The sequence below is a fragment of the Cucurbita maxima genome, unplaced genomic scaffold (assembly GCF_002738345.1).
Source record: "Cucurbita maxima cultivar Rimu unplaced genomic scaffold, Cmax_1.0 Cma_Scf00025, whole genome shotgun sequence".
Classification (NCBI taxonomy): domain Eukaryota; kingdom Viridiplantae; phylum Streptophyta; class Magnoliopsida; order Cucurbitales; family Cucurbitaceae; genus Cucurbita; species Cucurbita maxima.
In genome coordinates, this window is record NW_019272041.1 from 2,751,913 (window position 1) to 2,771,906 (window position 19,994).

General features: G+C 38.8%; 6 protein-coding genes across 13 annotated transcripts; 3 read left to right on the plus strand and 3 right to left on the minus strand.

Annotated features, from left to right (window-relative positions):
* Positions 1 to 260: 260 nt before the first annotated feature.
* Positions 261 to 4,090, plus strand: LOC111498619 (receptor-like kinase TMK3). Its single transcript, XM_023149925.1, has 2 exons — positions 261 to 3,063; positions 3,158 to 4,090. Exons 1-2 carry the CDS (start codon positions 567 to 569, stop codon positions 3,667 to 3,669), a joined length of 3,009 nt encoding a protein of 1,002 aa, XP_023005693.1. The 5' UTR covers positions 261 to 566; the 3' UTR covers positions 3,670 to 4,090.
* Positions 4,091 to 4,151: 61 nt separating this feature from the next.
* On the minus strand, positions 4,152 to 8,294 carry LOC111498620 (mediator of RNA polymerase II transcription subunit 27). 2 transcript variants are annotated; one of them, XR_002720819.1, is made up of 8 exons: positions 7,907 to 8,294; positions 7,500 to 7,665; positions 6,261 to 6,720; positions 5,750 to 5,809; positions 5,591 to 5,659; positions 5,448 to 5,491; positions 5,091 to 5,363; positions 4,152 to 4,651 (listed from the first exon to the last, which is right to left on the minus strand). XR_002720819.1 is itself a non-coding variant. In XM_023149926.1 (8 exons), exons 1-7 carry the CDS (start codon positions 8,196 to 8,198, stop codon positions 5,183 to 5,185), a joined length of 1,272 nt encoding a protein of 423 aa, XP_023005694.1. In that variant the 5' UTR covers positions 8,199 to 8,294; the 3' UTR covers positions 4,152 to 4,651; positions 5,165 to 5,182. The 2 variants fall into 2 exon arrangements, 1 of the variants encoding a protein (XP_023005694.1); XM_023149926.1 differs by having other exon boundaries at positions 5,165 to 5,363.
* A 258-nt stretch (positions 8,295 to 8,552) lies between these two features.
* LOC111498720 lies at positions 8,553 to 11,353 on the minus strand. Of its 7 annotated transcripts, none has more exons than XR_002720855.1 (6): positions 11,058 to 11,248; positions 10,888 to 10,938; positions 9,767 to 9,878; positions 9,301 to 9,692; positions 8,978 to 9,121; positions 8,553 to 8,890 (listed from the first exon to the last, which is right to left on the minus strand). XR_002720855.1 is itself a non-coding variant. In XM_023150070.1 (3 exons), the coding sequence occupies exons 1-3, from the start codon at positions 11,331 to 11,333 to the stop codon at positions 10,145 to 10,147; spliced, it is 456 nt and encodes a 151-aa protein (XP_023005838.1). In that variant the 5' UTR covers positions 11,334 to 11,353; the 3' UTR covers positions 9,987 to 10,144. The 7 variants fall into 7 exon arrangements, 2 of the variants coding, with proteins under 2 accessions (XP_023005838.1, XP_023005837.1); XR_002720857.1 differs by lacking the exon at positions 8,553 to 8,890 and having other exon boundaries at positions 9,027 to 9,121; positions 9,301 to 9,407; positions 9,527 to 9,692; positions 11,058 to 11,239; XR_002720854.1 differs by lacking the exons at positions 8,553 to 8,890; positions 8,978 to 9,121 and having other exon boundaries at positions 9,347 to 9,407; positions 11,058 to 11,246.
* A 1,707-nt stretch (positions 11,354 to 13,060) lies between these two features.
* Positions 13,061 to 14,351, plus strand: LOC111498631. Its single transcript, XM_023149950.1, has 2 exons — positions 13,061 to 14,142; positions 14,255 to 14,351. Exon 1 carries the CDS (start codon positions 13,279 to 13,281, stop codon positions 14,119 to 14,121), a length of 843 nt encoding a protein of 280 aa, XP_023005718.1. The 5' UTR covers positions 13,061 to 13,278; the 3' UTR covers positions 14,122 to 14,142; positions 14,255 to 14,351.
* Positions 14,352 to 16,667: 2,316 nt separating this feature from the next.
* Positions 16,668 to 17,662, plus strand: LOC111498712 (NDR1/HIN1-like protein 1). Its single transcript, XM_023150053.1, has 2 exons — positions 16,668 to 17,404; positions 17,508 to 17,662. The coding sequence occupies exon 1, from the start codon at positions 16,767 to 16,769 to the stop codon at positions 17,400 to 17,402; it is 636 nt and encodes a 211-aa protein (XP_023005821.1). The 5' UTR covers positions 16,668 to 16,766; the 3' UTR covers positions 17,403 to 17,404; positions 17,508 to 17,662.
* Positions 17,663 to 19,012: 1,350 nt separating this feature from the next.
* On the minus strand, positions 19,013 to 19,851 carry LOC111498796 (NDR1/HIN1-like protein 10). The gene has a single exon (XM_023150170.1). The coding sequence runs from the start codon at positions 19,821 to 19,823 to the stop codon at positions 19,155 to 19,157; it is 669 nt and encodes a 222-aa protein (XP_023005938.1). The 5' UTR covers positions 19,824 to 19,851; the 3' UTR covers positions 19,013 to 19,154.
* Between the last annotated feature and the right edge of the window lie 143 nt (positions 19,852 to 19,994).

A 19,994-nucleotide genomic window follows, 5' to 3' on the forward strand; every position in this document is an offset into this window, starting at 1 on the left:
TAATCATAATAATTATTGTAATTATTATTATTATTGAATAGCTAAAAGAATTGAAATTAAAAATAGAAAAACAAAAAACAAAAACTACTATTTAGGATCATATAATTCGAGTTTCATGCTATTTTAAACAGACACGTTTTATTTAAGTTTCCGTCGAGAAGTTCCGGTTAGCTCCGTTATATTCCTTCGGCTTTGATGGCGCCGGGTTACCGCCAAAAGTGAAAAAGACAATAATACCCTTTTCTTCCTACACAACGGAAGAAAGAAGAAGAAGGCGCGTGGCGTTCCGAACTTCCAGAAACCATTAACCAAAGCATAAATTCTCTCACAAGCTACGCACTCGCCAACATTTTCTCTCTGTTTTTTGTTCTCTTTCAGTTTCCGATCTTGTCCTGTAAGTTTTGTCGTTACGGATCCACCTTTCTCGCTCTCAACTTCCGCCATTGCTTGATTCCTTCCCCGTTATTCCGTTTTGAAGACAGAGTAATTTAGCTTTTCGATTTTCGAACTCTTGATTCATTGTTCTTTTTGCTTTTCACTTAGTTCTTCGAGTTGGGTGTGTTTTAATGATCCAAATCCCATGGTTCTCTTCTCTCTGCTGCCGGATTTCATGTGGGTATTGTGAGAAACGCGCCATTAATGGGGTTGTGAAGGTTCTTCTCTGCAAGCATTTCTGCAGATCTGCCATGGAAGATTTTAAAACAGAGCTCGTTCTGGCACTCCTTCTTGCTCTGTTTTCTGTGGGTTTTGGCGCTACCGACCCCGATGATCTTGCTGTTATCAATGAGTTCAGGAAAGGGTTGCAAAATCCAGAGCTCTTGAAATGGCCACGCAATGATAACGATCCATGCGGCAATAAATGGCCCTCTGTTTTCTGCAAAGATACGAGGGTTTCGCAAATTCAGGTCCAAGGGATGGGGCTGAAAGGCCCTTTGCCGCAGAGTTTCAATCGCCTCTCTATGCTCTCCAACATCGGTCTTCAGAAGAATCAATTTTCCGGTCCCTTGCCGTCGTTCAATGGCCTGAAGAATCTACGGTACGCGTATCTTGATTACAACAATTTCACTTCCATTCCGGCTGATTTTTTTACAGGCCTGGATAGTTTAGAAGTTCTTGCTCTTGATGGGAATTATTTCAACGGTAGTTCTGGGTGGATGATTCCATCGACGTTGAGCAATTCAGCTCAGTTGACGAATCTTACTTGTATGAGTTGTAATTTGGTTGGTCCCTTACCGGACTTTCTTGGGTCTATGTCTTCTTTATCTGTGTTGGCGCTCTCTAACAATAGACTCTCCGGTAGGATTCCGGCGAGTTTTAAGGGTATGTTATTATCGAGGTTTTGGCTTAATAATCAAGTTGGAGGTGGAATGTCTGGTTCTATTAATGTGGTGACCACGATGACTTCGTTGAGTACTTTGTGGCTCCATGGGAATCAATTCTCCGGGACTATTCCTGAAAATATTGGGGATTTGATTCTTCTGCAGGATCTGAATCTGAATGGTAATGAATTTGTTGGGATGATTCCAAAGAGCTTGGCTGATATGAGTTTAAGCCATTTGGATTTGAACAATAACAATTTCATGGGTCCAGTCCCGAAGTTTAAAGCATCAAAAGTGACTTTTTCTTCGAACCAATTCTGTCGAGCGGAGCAAGGGGTTGCTTGTGCCCCTCAAGTCATGACCCTGATCGAGTTTCTCGGCGCAATGGGATACCCTTCAAGGCTTGTCACTGCTTGGACTGGGAATGATCCATGTGCAGGGCCATGGCTGGGAGTGAACTGCAGATCTGGGAATGTGTATATCATTAATTTACCTAAGTTGGGTCTTAATGGGACCTTGAGTTCTTCACTAGCTAACTTAATGTCGCTTGCCGAGATTCGACTTCAGAATAACAATTTGAGCGGTCCGATTCCCTCGAAATTGACTACTTTGAAGTCTCTTACTTTGTTGGATGTGAGTGACAATAACATATCCCCTCCTTTGCCTCAATTCAGAAGCTCTGTGAAACTTGTTACAAGTGGGAACCCTTTGTTAAATGTTAAGCAAGCCCCGTCTTCCTTGTCCTCCCCGTCTTCCCCACCATCTGGAATTGGAGACGTATCAGCTCCCAACAGCCACTCTCCTGGAGACCTATCACCTTCCGACAGCCACTCTTCTCCAACGGCAGAACCGGTTTCTGATTCGGGAAATGGGATGGGACAAACATCTAAACGTCCCAAGGCATCAATTATAGTTTCTACTGTAGTTCCTATTGTGAGTCTGGTAGCTGTTGCTTTTGTGGCTATTCCTCTGTGTATATACTTGATTAAGAAGAGGAGAAGCAAAGATCAGGCTCAAAATTCTCTGGTCGCTCATCCAGGAGATCCATCTGATCCCAGCAATTTGGTTAAGATTGTTGTTGCAAATAACAACAATAATAGTACTTCTACCGCATCGGGAAGCGGTAAAAATGGACTTGGAGATTCTCATGGCATTGAATCTGGAAATCTTGTCATATCTGTACAAGTTCTACGAAACGTGACGAATAATTTCTCTTCAGAGAATGAGCTCGGTCGTGGTGGGTTCGGAGTAGTTTATAGGGGAGAATTGGATGATGGAACAAAAATAGCAGTGAAAAGAATGGAGGCAAGTGTAATTAGCAGTAAAGGATTGGATGAGTTCCAATCTGAAATTGCAGTTCTTTCAAAGGTACGACACCGCCATTTGGTGTCACTGTTGGGATATTCAATTGCAGGAAATGAGAGACTTCTTGTTTATGAATATATGTCTGAAGGGGCTCTCAGCAAGCATCTTTTTCGTTGGAAAAGATTACAGCTTGAGCCTCTTTCTTGGAACAGGAGGTTAACCATTGCCTTGGATGTTGCAAGAGGAATGGAGTATCTTCATAGTTTAGCCCGTCAGAGCTTCATCCACCGCGATCTCAAATCTTCGAACATCTTGCTTGGCGACGATTTTAGAGCAAAAGTTTCTGATTTCGGATTGGTTAAATTAGCGCCCGAGGGTGAAAGATCTGTAGTAACCAGACTTGCAGGGACATTTGGTTACTTGGCGCCAGAATATGCTGGTAAGCTTTTTCATGTGTTTGTAAAAAATAGACGGTAGGTTAAAGAATTTGCTAGTTTCCTCTAACTTCTAGTTTCATGGTTTCGTGGATACAGTGACGGGTAAAATTACTACGAAAGCCGATGTGTTTAGTTTTGGGGTTGTTCTAATGGAGCTATTGACTGGACTAACGGCTCTCGACGAAGATAGACCGGAAGAAAGCCAGTATCTTGCTGCGTGGTTCTGGCATATAAAATCGGACAAGCAGAAGCTGATGGATGCTGTGGATCCTACCTTGGAATGTAAAGAAGATATATTTGAAAGCATATGTGTGATTGCTGAATTAGCTGGACATTGCACGACAAGGGATCCATTACAACGACCCGATATGAGTCATGCTGTGAGCGTACTTGCTCCGCTCGTCGAGAAATGGAAGCCATTTGATGAGGACAGCACGGAGGAATATTCAGGAGTGGATTACAGGCTACCCCTAAATCAAATGGTGAAGGGATGGCAAGAATCAGAAGGGAAGGATTTGAGTTATTCTGAGCTGCAAGACAGCAAGGGCAGCATACCATCGAGGCCAACTGGGTTTGCGGAGTCCTTCACTTCGGGCGATGGTCGTTGAAGAACACGAGGTACACCTTGATGCTTCTCTTTGCCTCTTGCTTTTCTGTAGTAGGTGGATAGCTTCTGTTTGGATAGGTAGCTGAATATGTTCCAGTTCTTTTGTGGTTCCACTGCGATCAATTGTTGGCTATGATTTTTGGGTATGCCGATGTATATATATATATATATATAGATAGATAAGATAACATCAATGGTCCTTGAAACTGGACAGTTCTTCGCAAGTGTTCTCGAGTTGCACTTCTTGCATCTCGAGTTTCGGAAACGAATTTCCAGATGTGGTTGTTTGTTTGTTGTTGGATTGAGAATGTTACAAGAAGGGAGGAATAGAGGCAGAGCCGAGATAACAGAGGAAAAAAACGATGGACGGCAGCCAGTGTCAACTGAGAAATCAATCCGAGTTACGTTTTCGTTGTGGCCCTTCAACTTCTAGCTTTTTTTTTTTGGTCATTCAACGTTCACTAAATTCTACATTTAGTCATCTTCATACAAATTTTGTCACATATCATTGAAATTATGATGTACTATCATAGTCCCACATCTAATACAAAATATCGCATTTCCAAATTTTGTTGCTAACTGAAATAATAAGCAAATATTGACGGCAAAGTTAGGTGGAAGAGGGGAAATTAGTAGAGTACAAGATAATTTTAGAATAAGTAAATGATGAAGCACTTACCTAAATGGCCGTGCACCCAACACCGAACTTATTATCATTCTAACATCAATCTGAAGGGCAAAGATACACATGTTTCTGTGATCAAACGTATGAAGGAGCTAGCAACTGCTCAAATCGATGCAAATGAATGACATTTTCTTCCCTTCAAGATGACAAGCCACTTGAGCCAGCATAAAAATAACCACCTCAGAAATTGGATGGTTCTTTTGACATTATCATTGCCTCCTCTGAATATTCTGAATACCACTCCTCTAATGTACTTGTTGCAACGCAGTGCAGCAATTTGCAAATGAGCGTGTGGCACCTGAAATGAAATATAATGCACGGGCTAGTGAATCAACAACAGCAGTACAATATAGCAAGCAGGCTGCGTCCTCTTCTAATTCTGAGCATACTAATTCATGGAAAATACTGATATTGTATGATATGTGAATCAGAGTCCATGAGGTGCTCAGAGGTATTATAACACTATTATTGTTAGTAACAAAGTGATTAGTAGAAGTTAAGAAAAACATGGTTCAGTTGGAAGAAGGCGAGTAAAAGGCAAAGGACCAGAACAAAGTAATCAGAGCAGAGGGTGAAAGAAGAGAAAATTCCCTTGCAATGTTTGATATCTATTTAAGAACCGCTAAACACAGACTAAATGTCGTAGTATGAGCCATGAAAAAGTGAGCTTAGCAACCTTGAATAGCGGCAATTGTTGATTAAAAGGAACTGGTGTGACTACCGTAATCAACTGTTACCAGATAAAATAATTTCATAATCAACTAGAGGCTTTTAAAAGGATCGAGCAATTGTGTGGTTTATCCAGCTGTACCTGTAGAGCTAGGTGTGACTACAGTTCTGTGAAGCAACCAATGTGGAAAGCCTGAACAGAATCCAACTTCTGGTCTTTCAATGAGGTTACGGGCACAGCTGATGAGATTTTAGATGTACAAAACTGCTTGTAGGGGCGAATTGCAGGAGGTAGCAGTAAATCTGATTGTTTGTTTACTGATAGTAGCCGTCCGCATTTACTGCAAAAGACCAGATTAACACACCATTAAAATGACAAATCCATATATTACCAATTACGGAAGCACTGAAATCCTTACACGCACCTACAAGCTTTTGAAAATAAATTTTGATAGCTGCAGATCCAAAGCTACAAAAAAAAAAAAGAAAACCACATATAAATTTTCGAGGATTTTAAATGGAGCGGAGAAAGAATAAGCATGTCCAAAAATTTAATGGACGATGTTACCAATAGAGGATGTAGAGCTGCTTTAGCTTGAATTCCAATAAAGTACTGCAGCACCGTTGCAGCATGCTCCTGCATTGAGAAAAAGGAATTATCGTCATTAAGAGAGTGCAAACTCCAGAAACATGAATTTGTAAACATAATGAACACAGCGATAGGTACCGTCACATGTCTAAATAAATGATGATTTGAAAAACCCCTGGCATGTACATGGCTGCCTCTCTGTTGCAACACAAAAAATTTATAAATAAACTGCAATAGTAACCAACTTAAGTCCTTGAGATACAAGGAAAATCAATGGGAAAAAGTGCAATGAATCAAACCAGGTGGAGCTTAGATAATTTAGGAATACAACTAAGAAAGTCTAATTGCATTTGCTATGAAAATCATGTCTACCTTACTCTCAGTTCAGCTAAAGTACAATGCTACAAATAGAACATAAAAAGCATTACAACAAATCACTATTGGTCCACGCCAGCTACTTCATAAATCAACTGGTTGCAAATCGTTAGACATGCAACTGGCAGGTAAAGTACCTCATCAGGAGAAAAGAAACTCCCAGAGCATTGACAGACAATAGCACAGCTCATTGAAAGAATTTTCTTGTAGCCAGTACAACAAAATAATGAGTAAGAAAACTTTGCCAATGAGAATTTAGCACAAAATAGAGTACCTCATCAGGAGAAAAGAAAGCTACAGCATCTGGTTCAACCGAACCAACTGGATGCAGCGACACTACGGCTCTAAAGACAGAAGGGATTATCAACTCAATCACAGCAGCTTTATCAGTAGAAGTAGCATCAAGTGATCTGGGGCTCATCCTAGGACTATGATAGTTATGTTCTTTCAATGTTCCTATGGAATTCTCATTTGCTTGTGAGGGAAGTACGGAAGCTTGTTTCAACCAGTCCAATCGCTCATATGTGAAAATCTTAAGGTCTGGCACTTCCTTTTCCATACATGTTAGAATATCTGAAAGTGAACTAGAATCATTAAGCTCCTCTTGTTTAACATCTGTCACTCCATGAGAAAAACAAGGCTTCTTTTGAGCAGGCTCCATATTCGACCCATTTTCTTCATCAAGATGAGGGAAAAACCGTCTTTTCTGGTCAGTGAAGGCCTTTAGAGCTAACCTATAAATGTAGTAACGCATCAGTTAAGCATTTACCTGAACTAATGAAAGTCAGATTAAAATTTACCAGATTTTGTCTATTATATTGAACTTTAGTGGCAACTGAAACTCTCCTACAGTAAAATAGAAGCAAAAACATTTTAAAGCCAATCATTTGTGAACTTCATCTCTCTGAATCAGAGAACTTGTTAAACAATTAAAACCCGGTGAAGGTGAAAAAAACAATGAGACTGTGTGATCACTTCAATAGATTCAGGGGCCCTTACAATCTGGTTTCAACACAAAAATGATCAAAAGAAATAAAAATAATTTATATTGTTCAATATCAACCGTAGCCTAACAGTAGCTGTGAATGTCATTTCCATAATGCATCTATTCATCTTACAAATCAGGTTCTTATTGTTGACCATTCAATAAACTTACGTACATGCATATAAGATACTTGATCAAATTCTTCGTATTTTCAAAAATATTGCCCCGGAAAAGTCAAGTTGCTACAAGCAACTCAATATCCAGTCTGATAGAGGCTTGAATTTCCTTAAATATCAACCACAACTTACTAAAACTATCAAGCCGAGTCTGGAAGCCCAGTTTCCTACTATCTCTATAAAAGGAATTTGGGAACTTAATTTAGCGAGTTGAGTCTAAATTAACACGCTACCGCCTTAAGAAATAAGAAGAAATATCGAGTGAACTTGCAAATTTAAGTAGTTTTTCCCAATCCAAGCCCTTGAGCAGCTATTTTTCCTAGATGGATATGTGCGAAATGTCTCAACCAACCTGGTTCTGTCAACTGCGGATGCACCAGCCTGGCCAGCTAATTGACGTTTCCAAGCATAAGCAACCACTGCGCCATCAGGACACACTAAAGGCATATGTAGACCCCAGGAATTACTTCTCGAAAGAAGAGATTCACTGAGAACACCAGACTCTTCAAGCTGCTTTCCTGACAAAATTTGAAGTAAAATAATTAAAATCTTGCGAACGTTTAACCCTTCTTTCAATTGTATGATCTCGTCCGGCAGAAATTAAACCCCCTCTTCAATAAGGGCATTTTGAATCTAAAATCGACTAGTCCGGGAAGTAAGCGAATGCCTGATCCCGCTACCGAAATGATTTTAATTAACCCTAAGTAAGCGCATTCAAATCATAGACGTAACCCTAGAAAAATAAGTGATGCAAAATACCAACAGCACGAAGGTCGAGAAGGTGTTGGCGCATGGAAGCGTCTTCTTTTTGGAACAAGTGGAGAGGCTTGGTGCTCTGGTGAGGCTGTGCAGTGACGCAGAGGGCTTCAAGAAGGCGATCAGCGCCGAGCCTGATGTCTGCGATGAGGCGGGCGGCATGGCCGAGTCTGTCCATGGCGAGTGCGACCTGCTTCGGCGGCGCCTCCTCCGCGGATCCGGAAGAGTGACGCAGAACAGTGGTAGGGCTCACCGTCGCAGTCAGGCCCTGCGCTGGCAGCTGCGTCTGTCGCATTTACCCTCTGCCGATGTTTACTACTTCGATTTCTTTCCCTAAAGCCCTTCGAGGTGTGAGCAAGACGACTGCTAATTGCAGAATTTCCACTGTCCCTTTTATTTTTATTTCTTTATAAAATTTATATGGACAAATTATTCTAACATTTTTAAATGTTAGAATTAGTTGTTTTATAAAATTCTCATAAATATTATTTAAATTTTATAATATCAATCAGTCGTCTCACACTTACAAGTAGGTTACATTTTCCTGTTAAAAATTATTTATATATATATACATATATACAAGGTTTGGTCATAAATGCAACATTTATTTAATTTATTTAAATAACAATAGCCAAATAGCGAGGAAATAGAAACAAGCTTGCACCGTAGGGAGATTTAGAACGTGAGTCAGTCGTTATGATTCGGATAAGATTCAATCCCCCAATTCCTAACTCGATTGACCGATCATTTTTTACCTTAATTATATTAATTGATTGGTTCAATAATTACTCGTATCTATCGTTAGACTTACAATTTTAAATGCACTATTTTAAAAGGCGGTCTTTTAGGGAGAGGTTTCTTCGTTTCCCTCTCCAACAAACATGAGATCTCACAATCCTGCCTTTTGAAGCTCCAATTCTCACTGACACACCACTTGATGACCAGCTCTAACATGCCATTGGCATCAACATAGGTTGGGCTTCACACCTATATTGGTTTACAAAAGCAACTAATACGAGGAAACTGAAAACTTGGAGAGTTGATATTTAGGCTGGAAAAGGAAGATAAACCAACCAGAGGACTTAGTTCATGAAATCATCACTTGAGATTGGACAGCTCTGGATTCATAAAAGTAAAAGGTAGCTTCAATGCACGTGCTGAAGTTTCTTTTTCTTCTTCACAAAGCTACTGAGAGATGATTTGAACTCATTGTGGATACTAAAAAAAACAACTATGTCAATAGATGTAGATAGAAAGAATAATTCCAAATTTAAAAGTGAAACCTACGTTCTGATTCCATTCTATGAATCAAAATTCCTTCAAACTCATTCTTCCAAACGTAGCCTTAAAGTTAAAAGGAGAAAAGCGTCACAATCACGCTCCTGGAAATCACTTACCATCTCATATTTGCACACTTCAATCCTTTTATAGCTGGACAAATGTGTGAAGGTTCTGATTCCAATATCTTCCCCTCAGATTTCCCAATATGAACATGAATCCATAACTGGTCAAGATTCCAAAAGGATCAAACAACGTGCATTAGAAATTTTAGCATTCTTATTCGAACAATGAAAATATAAGAATACAACCACTGGTTCGTATGGCATATAATAATGATCTTACGATCCATGAATATATTAACTTCTTCCAACAGCAGAATTTGAACACTTCAGCTAACCAATTGGGTTTCCCTCTGCTTAAAAGAAATGGCATCTTCCCCATTTCCTTGTATGAAGTTACCAAAATCTTCCATCACTTGTGCATAAGAAGGCTTCCGGGAATTAGCATCCTGTTCAAACGATTATAAAGATTTAAGGTAAATTGTTGCAATGAAAAGAATGAAGCAAGGAGAAGTTTACTCACATGGTTTAGTATCTGTTCAAATGACATCCATAATCACTTGCCAAACTCTTTCCTTTCAGTTCCACCCAGAAGATTTATCTTTTTGTCTTTTCCAGTGAACTTCAGAAGAAACCTGTTTGTTTGTTAACGAGCTTTAGGATCAATCAAACCATCATGGAAGCTTGAAGGGGAAAACATAATCTGTACACATCGACCGAGTTTTCAAAGTAGATGATAACAGTTACCAAATAAGCTTGCTATAGATTTTTTTAAGGATAAACAATATAGATAAACATAAGATTGTACTAAGAAAGCACAAAACTGTGGAAACACTTTTGAAGAAGGAGATTCCTTAACATCACAAGATTAAACGAAGCTAGAATTCATTTTTCTAGTTCATCATATAGTAGAAGACGAGATATAGAGGCTAAATCGTTGTATTTCTATCTGGAAGCATCTAAGATTGCATGCCTCTGTGCTATAATTCCTGCAGAAGTTACTCCTTGGCTGCAGTTTTGAGATCTTCCCCTTCATTTGCACCACCATGTATGATGGAGAATCATTTTTAATCGAAGGACGATCAGTTAAATAAGAAAATAATTTTAAGGATCTTCCATGAGCTTCAAGTTATGCAGGAAATAATAAATATGGTATAAGAAATGCCTCAATTTCTAACTCCAAGAAAATCCACGTGATAATAGAACGCAAAAATCACACAAATTTGTCTAAAGTTTCCATCAGTATGATAAATACCAGCCATTGAATAATCATCAAGTGCAAAACAAGACAATAAGCAGGTAATACAGTTGTTTAATGGAAAGAATCCCTAGCCATGGCAAGAATCCCACAAATACTCCCTCCACAGGATAAATTCGAGAGAGATGAGCAAAAATCCCCTTCTCATTTCACAGGATTCTCGAAATTCATACTCGAATATGAAAACACCTGATGTGTTCTTCGAAAAGGAAGCACAAAAAAAAATTTCGGATATTCCCACGAGGACATCAGAGATCGAACCTATAATTATATGTTCTAATTCGCACAGAATAAAGCGAGAAGCAGAACAAAAAGCAGAGAGACGTTGGTACTTTTCTCTTTGCCAATGAATAAAGCTCAAAATATGACGGAATAGACGAAACTACCTGAGGCATTTCAAAGATTTCTTGCCTGTTCAGCCACGAAGCAGCAAAAATCTGCTAAGGAATTAATTGGATAGAGAAAAATCCATAATCAACAGAAGAAAACAAAAGAAAAAAAAAATCAAACAAACAGAGAAAGAGAGAAAGAGAGAAAGATGACGAAGCAAAATTACTTTTCCAGAAAAGTTAAAGCGAGAAATCCCAACGTTTCTTCTGTATCTTTCTGGAGGAAACTCCATGGATGATGACGAAGCTCGGAAGAGGCAAGAACAAAGCGGAATCCCCTTCCAACGAGGCGTTGACGAGAGTTCTATTATTCGAGGGCCAATTTGGTCTAAGCGCCCCCCAATGCGATCACTACGCTGTCGTTTTGGTTTACTTGATTCCCAAGTCTCTTTCCTTATATAAAAGCCTATTAAAATATCCTCTCTTATTTTGCTTGGCACCATGGCCCCAAATATATTTTTTTTATTCCTAAAATACCCTCACCGCCTGTAGTTGTTAGAATAAAAACCTAAGGCCTACTCTTGTAAAAGCCTCCACAGCTTCCTTCAAGATTTCTCTCTAAAACCCTTTGGATGATTGTTTGTTCTTCTTGAAGAAGAATCGGTTAATTTGTAGCGGCGATGGTGCAGACCGCCGGGTGCGTTTCGTTCCCGGTCGTTTTTCACGATGGCGAACGAGATGCCGACATTGGTTCCGTCGCTGTGTCTTCTTCGACGGAGTTCAAGAATTTTCAGTCGATTTTGAGTAAGATGATCGGAATCTCTTCGCACCAGTTCACGGTTTACTTAGCGGAGTATAAGATCTCTCTGGATTCCACGGCAAAGATTCGGCGGAGAATCCCTATCACCGGGAAAGTCAACTTCGGCGCAATCGCCCACGAGAAGAACTGTTTCTTTCTCGTGGTTCTGAAACGGTCTCGACGCGAGAGAAGGCGAAAGATCCAGGGAAACGAAGACGAATACGATTTCTCATCGGCCACAAAGACAATGACGAAGACGAATCATTCGAAGAAGAAAAATCCACCGGACAATGTGATGCTGTTGAGACGAAACACTGGCATCGAAAACGAATTACTCCCCGGTTTCATCTCGCCGGTGACGAACCAATTCGAATACGACCAGCGATTTTGGAAGCTGCAATTAGAGATGGAGAAATACTTAATCAACATAGGGCAACGCAATCTGGCGCTGGGCGGAGGCGGAGACGGAGACGGAGACGGCGTCCAGAACGGCACTACGAGACTGAAAACGGCAGTCTGCTGGGACTGTCTGAATGCCAAAGAAACAGGCGTGGCGGCCGGATTTCACTGCTGCGCCCACGACGCCGTGACGACGGGATTCCGGTCACACGCCGGTCCAATTGCCCGACCCGTGAAAGAATCCGACCCGAAATAGCTTATTTTCGGTTCATGTTGTGCGCTCAACTGCGTGTGAATAGCAGAGTAGGTAGATAGAAGGATTGGAATTTTTCCAGTGGAGTCGAGTACACCGAAAGGAAAGTGTACCTAGTCTTCCGTTTGCTATAATTGGATCATATGGCGCTTCAATCGAAAAGATCAAGGCCGTTGATCACAGAGAAGTAGGTGGGTCCATCATCCACCTATTATATATTTTTTTAATTGTATGACTATTTTGACCAAAAGGCTTTTTTTTTTTTTTTTTTTCCTTTTTGTGAAACTAAGGAAAAAAAAAAAAACGTTTGTGTGCAGTTTGTCCGACCTTAAGAGCCTATCTTTTCAATATTTTATATAATTAAATTTTTGCTCTTCTATATCCATTTTAATTAATGTTCTTTTTTTGCTCGACGTTTCTGAATTCTTGTTATTCGTCAATAGAAAAAGACAATTCAACCCTTTTGTCCAGAGTCTGCAGTTGTCATGTTGGGGGGCTGTATTGGGATTTCCCTTTTATAGCTTTTTAACAGAATATAATATTTTAAAATTATAACGGAAAAATCTGGTTTAGAGTGCCACTTTTTCGGCAACCGCCCGTAAAAGGAAATCGGATGAAATACCTTCCAATTATTATTTATTTATTAGAATATGACGAAATTAATTTTGTAATACCTGTAGGATCTTTTTTTTTAGAAAATAAATAAATGGATTACGAGTGGTGGGTTTGTTCTTAAAATATATATATATATATTATTCAGTCCTAAAGTTTATTATGAATTTATTAAATTATAACATATTTTATTGGGAAATGGTTCCCAAACAGAGGTTGAAGAAGACGATGTCCGAACCTTCCGCCGTCTTTTCTAAGAAAAGCGTTAACGAACTGCCTCATAATCCAAGCCTTCTCCACCATCTTCCCCCTTCCATTATTGTTCTTTCTCTCTCTCCCTAAGCCACAGAGAGAGAGAGAGAGAGAGAGAGAGCAGGAAAAAAGAATGGCCTCTTCATCGGACAATCAACAATCCAAATCCAAATCCACCGACTCCCAACCTCTTCCGCCGCCCTCCGCCGCACACAACCCACCTCCGATCTACCCTCCTCCCACCATGGGGTACCCTCCAGCCCCACATCCGGGGTACCCTCCAGCGCCAGGGGCTTACCCACCATACAATGGCTACGCCTACGCCCAAGCCCCTCCCACAGCCTATTACCACAACAGCCCCCAAAATTACGGGGTGGAGCCGTTTCACGCCGCCTTAATCCGCGGCATTGTCACCGCCTTAATAATTCTGGTGGTTCTAATGATGCTCTCCAGCATAATCACCTGGATCATCCTCCGACCAGAAATCCCAACGTTCAGAGTTGATACCTTGGGCGTCACCAATTTTAACATCTCCAAATCGAATTACTCCGGAAACTGGAACGCGACCTTGGTGGTGCAGAATCCCAACAAGAAACTGAACCTGACTTTCAAGCGGATCCAGGGGTTCGTGGGCTATAAGGACAACACGCTGGCGATGTCGTTTGCGGACCCATTTTTTCTTGGTGTGGAGAGGACTAACCTAATGCGGGTAAGATGGACGTCGAGTAGCCCTGATGATCCGGGGCATTGGGAGGAGACGGAGGAGAAATTGGGGAAGGAGAAGGCGACGAGGAAAGTGAGTTTCAATTTGAGATTCTTCGTATGGACCACTTTCCAATCTGGGTCTTGGTGGACCAGGCACGTTATTTTGAGAGTCTTTTGTGACGATTTGAAGATCGACTTCGGCACCCCCAACTCCGTTAATGGCTCCTTCTCCGCCTATGGCCACCACATGCATTGCACGGTTCTCATGTAGAATCATCGTCTCTGTTCATGGGTAATCGTTTTTTTTTTTTTTAATATATTTTCACCCATTAAAATTTGAGAAATAAAAAATAATACTAAATAGATCTGAGGATTTCATGTTTATTTTGTTTTGTATTTTTCAGGTAAGTAGGGATTGCGTGTGGCGTTGAAGGACAAAATGGTAAATTAGATGAAGAGTTGTTTCATATATATTTTAGGGATATAGTTTTGTTTTGTTTTCAAGTGTTTAATCTCTTTTGTTCTCTCTTTAAGTAAGAATTTGGTTTTCTTTTTGTAAGGAGATAAATGAAAATTGTAAATTAAACCTTTTTTTTGTAAAATTAAATAATTAAAATTTAAAAAAAAAAAAAAAAAAACAAAAAGAACTCGATCGCTTCCTCATTTCTTTGTAATTTAACGAAGAATTTCATGAAAAAATTTAACTAATAAGTGGGCTTGTTAAGCGCACAAAGCCCAATACACAATGGATTGTGGACCAGAGTCCAAAAGAATGATGTGTTTGGGCTTTGATTAGATCAGGCCCAATCCTCCCCAGGCTTTCATGACATTTGAAATTGGAATATAACAAACATAATAATTATTATTATTATTTTGGTTGTTTATAATTTGGGTGTTTTAATGATAGTAATAAGGAATCCAAAAAATGAAATTAGAATTATTAAATAATAAGAGTATGATATCTAAATTATGAATTGATATGATTGGGTGTGGATTCCATGAGGCATGTTATGAATTATGCTTATAAAGGACCATCAATCAACACACAACCACCATCCCTTCTCGTCTCATTATCCTTTTTCAAGCCATCACATATCACATGAACTATGCTTTATAAAACTATATTATATATCTTTTTCCAAAGCTAATATACTAAATTAAAATAAAGAACCTCCTGGCTCAACAACCAATTTAGATCTTGACTAGTCATGTCAATAGAATCTTAAGTGTCGATTGTTGGAATAGGAGTCCTGTGGAGACATCTTTTTATGTTTCAATTACACCATTCTATAAAGGATTTTGGTGTTAAAATACATTAGTTTTAACTCTCAATTTGTGTAGTAAAAATTAGGATTAGAAGATGAATGCTATGGAAATAAAAAGGACAAAATTAAAAGGAAAGAAAACGTATGAATTAAGGAACATTTTATTTTATTTTATTTTATCTGTTTATTTTGTCAATCATTTATGAAAGGAACAATTATTAGGAACCATGTTTGATGCCAACAAAAATCCAATAAATATATATATAAACAGAACGTATAAAATGGTATTTAGCTTCCCGAGCCAAAGCAATCAAAATATTGGAAGAAATTTAATTTTTAAATTGTGGTCTTTAAAAATATGTATTTAAACTGAAAATAAATGAAATAACTCACCATTTGAGGAATGAAATTGAATATTCTTAAATTTTGAATATTTTAATAAAATTTTATTTATTTAGATATGATGCGTCTAGGAATAATTAAAAAGATGAAATAAAGCTAAGCTTTTTTGTTTTTTTTTTTATTTTAATTATCACATAATAATATACCCTTTTTGACAACCACATTTTCCAATTTTTTTTTATTATTGTTAGGTAAAATGGGCAGTATAAATAAATAAATAAACATATAAGAGAATAAATGAATAATTATGGTTTTTCATTTTAATAATAAATGAAAGAAGAAAAAAATAAAAAGAAATGAAAATGATAGGAAGTAAGCAAACAGAACGCCGACACAATGGCCTGTCGGTGCATTGCATTTTGCACAGCGAAGCGAGGGGATTGTTGACGTGTGAGGCTAGTGGGCCCCTTCGTACTCCACGTCGCTTTTGACTTTTTCAACATCAATCAATATCCCACGTCGACGGGGATCCATTTCCACGCCCATCCCTTAAAAAAATACTCATTTCTTAATTTTTACTAATTATTAAAAATGCTCCTTTGTTGACCGAGCATAACGGGCAGCACTGCGTTTAAATCCATAATTAAATTCTGAGAAGCTAATTAATTGTAATTACTATGTAAATTTATCACCCATGTGATGATTTTAAAATAATCGAATAATTCGCGTTTTTTCGGATCGGGTTATGGATCCGAGACCATATTAATTCAATCTTTTTCTCTTTTTGTTAAATTAAATTCTATTTTTAATTCTTGAACTTCCCCGTTGCCATAAATATCTCCATCCATTTTCAACAGTTTTTTTTTTTTTTTCTCAATAAAAGAAATTGACAATGACACCAATTTTGTTCTTTTTACCTAATGAAAGATGCGTAAGACTACGGTAAACTTTATTTTTAAAATCAAAATAAAATAATATAATTATTAATAATATTCAAATTTATTCAAAATTAACCTGCCATCTAATTTTTTTTAAAGGTGATTTGAGAGTAAATACCTTATTATTTTATTTTTCTTGTTGAGAGGCCAAAATTGTAATTTTCGAAGATATTTTCAACCATTTTCTTCAATTTGAAAAAGGATGCTAATGGTGGGACCGGATTGAAAATGAACGGTGCAGATTAAATATAAAAATACCATCCATTCTCCTTCACACCCACACTATATTCCTCCTCTTAACCAGTGGTCAGTTCACACAAACGCCATTTCCCCTTTCTTCATCTTCATCTTCCTCGCCGCTCAGAACTGCCATGGCGTACGACTGCGAGAAGCACTGCAAGAATAAGCGCAAAAAACTCGTGAAACTAATCGGCGCTATCATCGGCATCTTCATCGTCCTCGTCCTCTTCACCATCCTCATAATCTGGGCCGTCCTCCGCCCCACAAAGCCCACTTTCGTCCTCCAAGACGTCACTGTCTACGCCTTCAACGCCACCGTCCCCAGCTTCCTCACCTCCAATTTCCTTCTCACAGTCACCTCCCGCAACCCCAACCGCCGCATCGGAATCTACTACGACGACCTCCGCGTCTACGCCGTCTACCGCAACCAACAGATCACTCTCCGGACCATCATCCCCGGTTTCTACCAAGGCCATAAAGACGTCAACGTATGGTCCCCTTTCGTCTCCGGCACCGCCGTACCGGTAGCTCCGTACATCAGTTCGGCTCTGAATCAAGACCGAAGCGCCGGAGCGCTGCTGCTGCTAGTTAAACTCGAAGGACGGGTCCGATGGAAGGTGGGGAACTTCATTACCGGCCGGTATCATCTCCACGCGAACTGCCCAGCGGCGATTAACTTCGGCGGGTATCCGAGTCCGAGCGATGGGTCGATTGTTCAGTATAACGTCAAGTACCAGGTTGTTCAGCGATGCGACGTCAGTGTTTGAGGGTAAGTAAGCTCAAATATAAACGCCGTTACTTAACGGTTGTATTATTATTATTATTTTTTTTTAATTTTATGAGTAAACGTGTTTTTACGATTATATTGGTAGGTTTTATACAAAGTGCACAAGCCGTGTTGGAAAGAAAAAAACAATATAATTTTCTGCAAAAGGATTGGCGGAAATTAAATGTGTTTAAATTTTAATAAATGGGATTAGTGGGAATGTATGGTAATTATTGTCTCCTTCGGTGGCATTTTCGTCAATGCAACACTTTATCTTATTTTATTTTATTTTATTTTTATAATTTCTCGTCCTTGGTGGTATTTTTAGCAACATAACGAGTTAATAATAATAACAAATACAATTATAATTAAAAAAAAAATTAAGGTTATAGTTGAAATTAAAATTTTAATTGAACTAAAAATAGACGAGTTCCGTAAGGGACATGCTATTCACTTTTTTCCATTTTCCATTTAAACATAAAAATAAATGTGCCTTTAATTAGGTATAGGAATTTAATAATAATAATAATAATAATAATAATAATAATAATAATAATAATGAGTATGAAAAGTGGCACTTAAGGTGTGGGGTTGGTGTTCCACATGGGTAATGGATGTGGTGCTCAATTTCTGTTTTTCCTCTTACTTATTTCAATCTTTTCATAGCCTATGCTTTATTGTTCTTTCCCAATGTTATTAATTCCAAAGTTGGCCAAACTTTTCAAATATCAATGTACTAAAGTTTCGTGCTTTCTCCATTTCCCAATTTTGTCCCCAAATTAATTTATTCTAATCTAATCCGGTTTAAAGTTTGTGTGATTTGTCTCATTTAATCATTTTGCCTCTACTCTATTCCTACAGACTTCTCGCATTAACTATTAATGGCCTTTAGTGTCCATTAATGTTGTGGTTGCTCTTGTATTTATGATTATATATTAATAAGATAAGGTGGAGACTGAAACAAAACATTTCTTATAAACAACGTGGAAACCTCTTACTAACAGACGCATTTTAAAGCTGTGAGGTTGACGCCAATACGTACAAGCTTAGACTATTATAGTTTGTTAATGGATTAAATATTTAGTGGAAAATGGTTTTTTTTTTTTATATATTTTTTTTATTATTTGAGATAAGAAATGAACTTTCAAATGGTTTGGGCTTTCTCAAGGCCTAGGCCCAAAACGAGATTGAAAATACTAGCCTTGTCCAGTTTGATCCGGGCCGGGTTGTGGCCCATGTTCAATCCATTCACTCCCAATAGAAATTTACGTTCGTTGGTTCACCGTATTTTCTTAATTGAATAAATAAACATACGATTAACTAAATATATTTATTTTAAAATTCATAAATATATATATACAAACATCTCCCATATTTATTATTATTATTATTACGTATTTTTCTCGAACAAAATAAGAAATTTAAATGGATATAAATTTACCATTTTCAACTATTTTATTAAAAAAAAATTAAAATAACTCTTTATATATATATATATATATATAAATAAATAAATAAATTTGCAATAGGCTTCTTCTAAATTAAGATTTATTCTCAATTTTAATATGAGTTCTAAGAATAAATATACAAAAACTAGAATATTTATTCATATGAACATAAAAAAAGAAGGAAGATATCAATATAAAAACAAAAAACAATAGAGGAAAAGAAAAATAATGGAAATACATGTAGAGTTGACTCAGTCAAAAAAATCTGCTAAGGGTTGACTAAGTCAAAAACCGCAGGTGACCAATCAGAAATCGAAATCGCAGCGAGTGGCCTGAAAGAAAGTAAAAGAGGTGGCACTTGATTCCAATGGAACCTTCAATTCACAGTGGACCTTTGGCTTCAACTTCCCAATCCTAACGGCGCCCAATTTCAACCTCAACCGTGGACGGAACTTGACGTCGATGTTGAACACGCCGGCGAGCTTCTCGGCGTTGAACTCTGTAAGCTCCTGGGCGCCGAGGAGGACCAGCTGCTGGCCGTTGAATTGGGGGGTTACGACGGTGGTGGTCTTGTGGCCTTGGTAGAAGGGCGGCAGCCACTGGGTATTAAGCCTCTGGTCCTTGTAAAAGGGGGAGGCTTCGATGGCGTCGTAGTACACTCCAATCCGCTTGTTGGGGTTTCTAATGGTGAGGTTTAAAGCGAGGTTGTAACGGAGCTGGTTGCCGGTGAAGTTGAATTGGGTGAGTTCGGCGCTGGTGACGTCGAACCTCAGCTTATTGGGACGGAATACGAGCCATAATATCAACACCGCTATGCCGACCACCACCACTATGCCAATGATGAGCTTGATTATGGTGCTGAGGAGGCAGCAGGCGCAGCCTCGGCCGTGGCCGGGACGGTGGTAGGTCTTTGTGGGGGGAGGGACGGAGGGGCCGTAGAAGGCGCCGTTCAAGTGGGGTTGTTTGTCAGCCATGTGGCGGAGAGAGAGAAGGGGGATTATTTGGTGAGGCGCCGTTCAAGTGGGGTTGTTTGTCAGCCATGTGGCGGAGAGAGAGAAGGGGGATTATTTGGTGGAGAGAGAATTGGAAGTGAAATGAGGTGGGAATTTGGAGGCGATGATTTTGATATAAATAGAGAAGGAAGT

Excerpts from the sequence above, each read along its gene's own strand:
- LOC111498720 (XM_023150069.1), bottom strand. The coding sequence starts at position 11,333 with ATGGTGCCAAGCAAAATAAGAGAGGATATTTTAATAGGCTTTTATATA. Across the intron at positions 10,942-11,057 it reads GCTTTAACTTTTCTGGAAAA|CAGATTTTTGCTGCTTCGTG; the intron begins GTAATTTTGCTT and ends TTAATTCCTTAG. Across the intron at positions 10,274-10,887 it reads AAATCTTTGAAATGCCTCAG|GGGAAGATCTCAAAACTGCA; the intron begins GTAGTTTCGTCT and ends GTGCAAATGAAG.
- LOC111498796 (XM_023150170.1), bottom strand. The coding sequence starts at position 19,823 with ATGGCTGACAAACAACCCCACTTGAACGGCGCCTTCTACGGCCCCTCC.
- LOC111498631 (XM_023149950.1), top strand. The coding sequence starts at position 13,279 with ATGGCCTCTTCATCGGACAATCAACAATCCAAATCCAAATCCACCGAC.
- LOC111498620 (XM_023149926.1), bottom strand. The coding sequence starts at position 8,198 with ATGCGACAGACGCAGCTGCCAGCGCAGGGCCTGACTGCGACGGTGAGC. Across the intron at positions 6,721-7,499 it reads TCCGCAGTTGACAGAACCAG|GTTAGCTCTAAAGGCCTTCA; the intron begins GTTGGTTGAGAC and ends CTACATTTATAG. Across the intron at positions 5,492-5,590 it reads CAGCTCTACATCCTCTATTG|CTTTGGATCTGCAGCTATCA; the intron begins GTAACATCGTCC and ends TTTTTTTTGTAG.
- LOC111498619 (XM_023149925.1), top strand. The coding sequence starts at position 567 with ATGATCCAAATCCCATGGTTCTCTTCTCTCTGCTGCCGGATTTCATGT. Across the intron at positions 3,064-3,157 it reads CTTGGCGCCAGAATATGCTG|TGACGGGTAAAATTACTACG; the intron begins GTAAGCTTTTTC and ends TCGTGGATACAG.
- LOC111498712 (XM_023150053.1), top strand. The coding sequence starts at position 16,767 with ATGGCGTACGACTGCGAGAAGCACTGCAAGAATAAGCGCAAAAAACTC.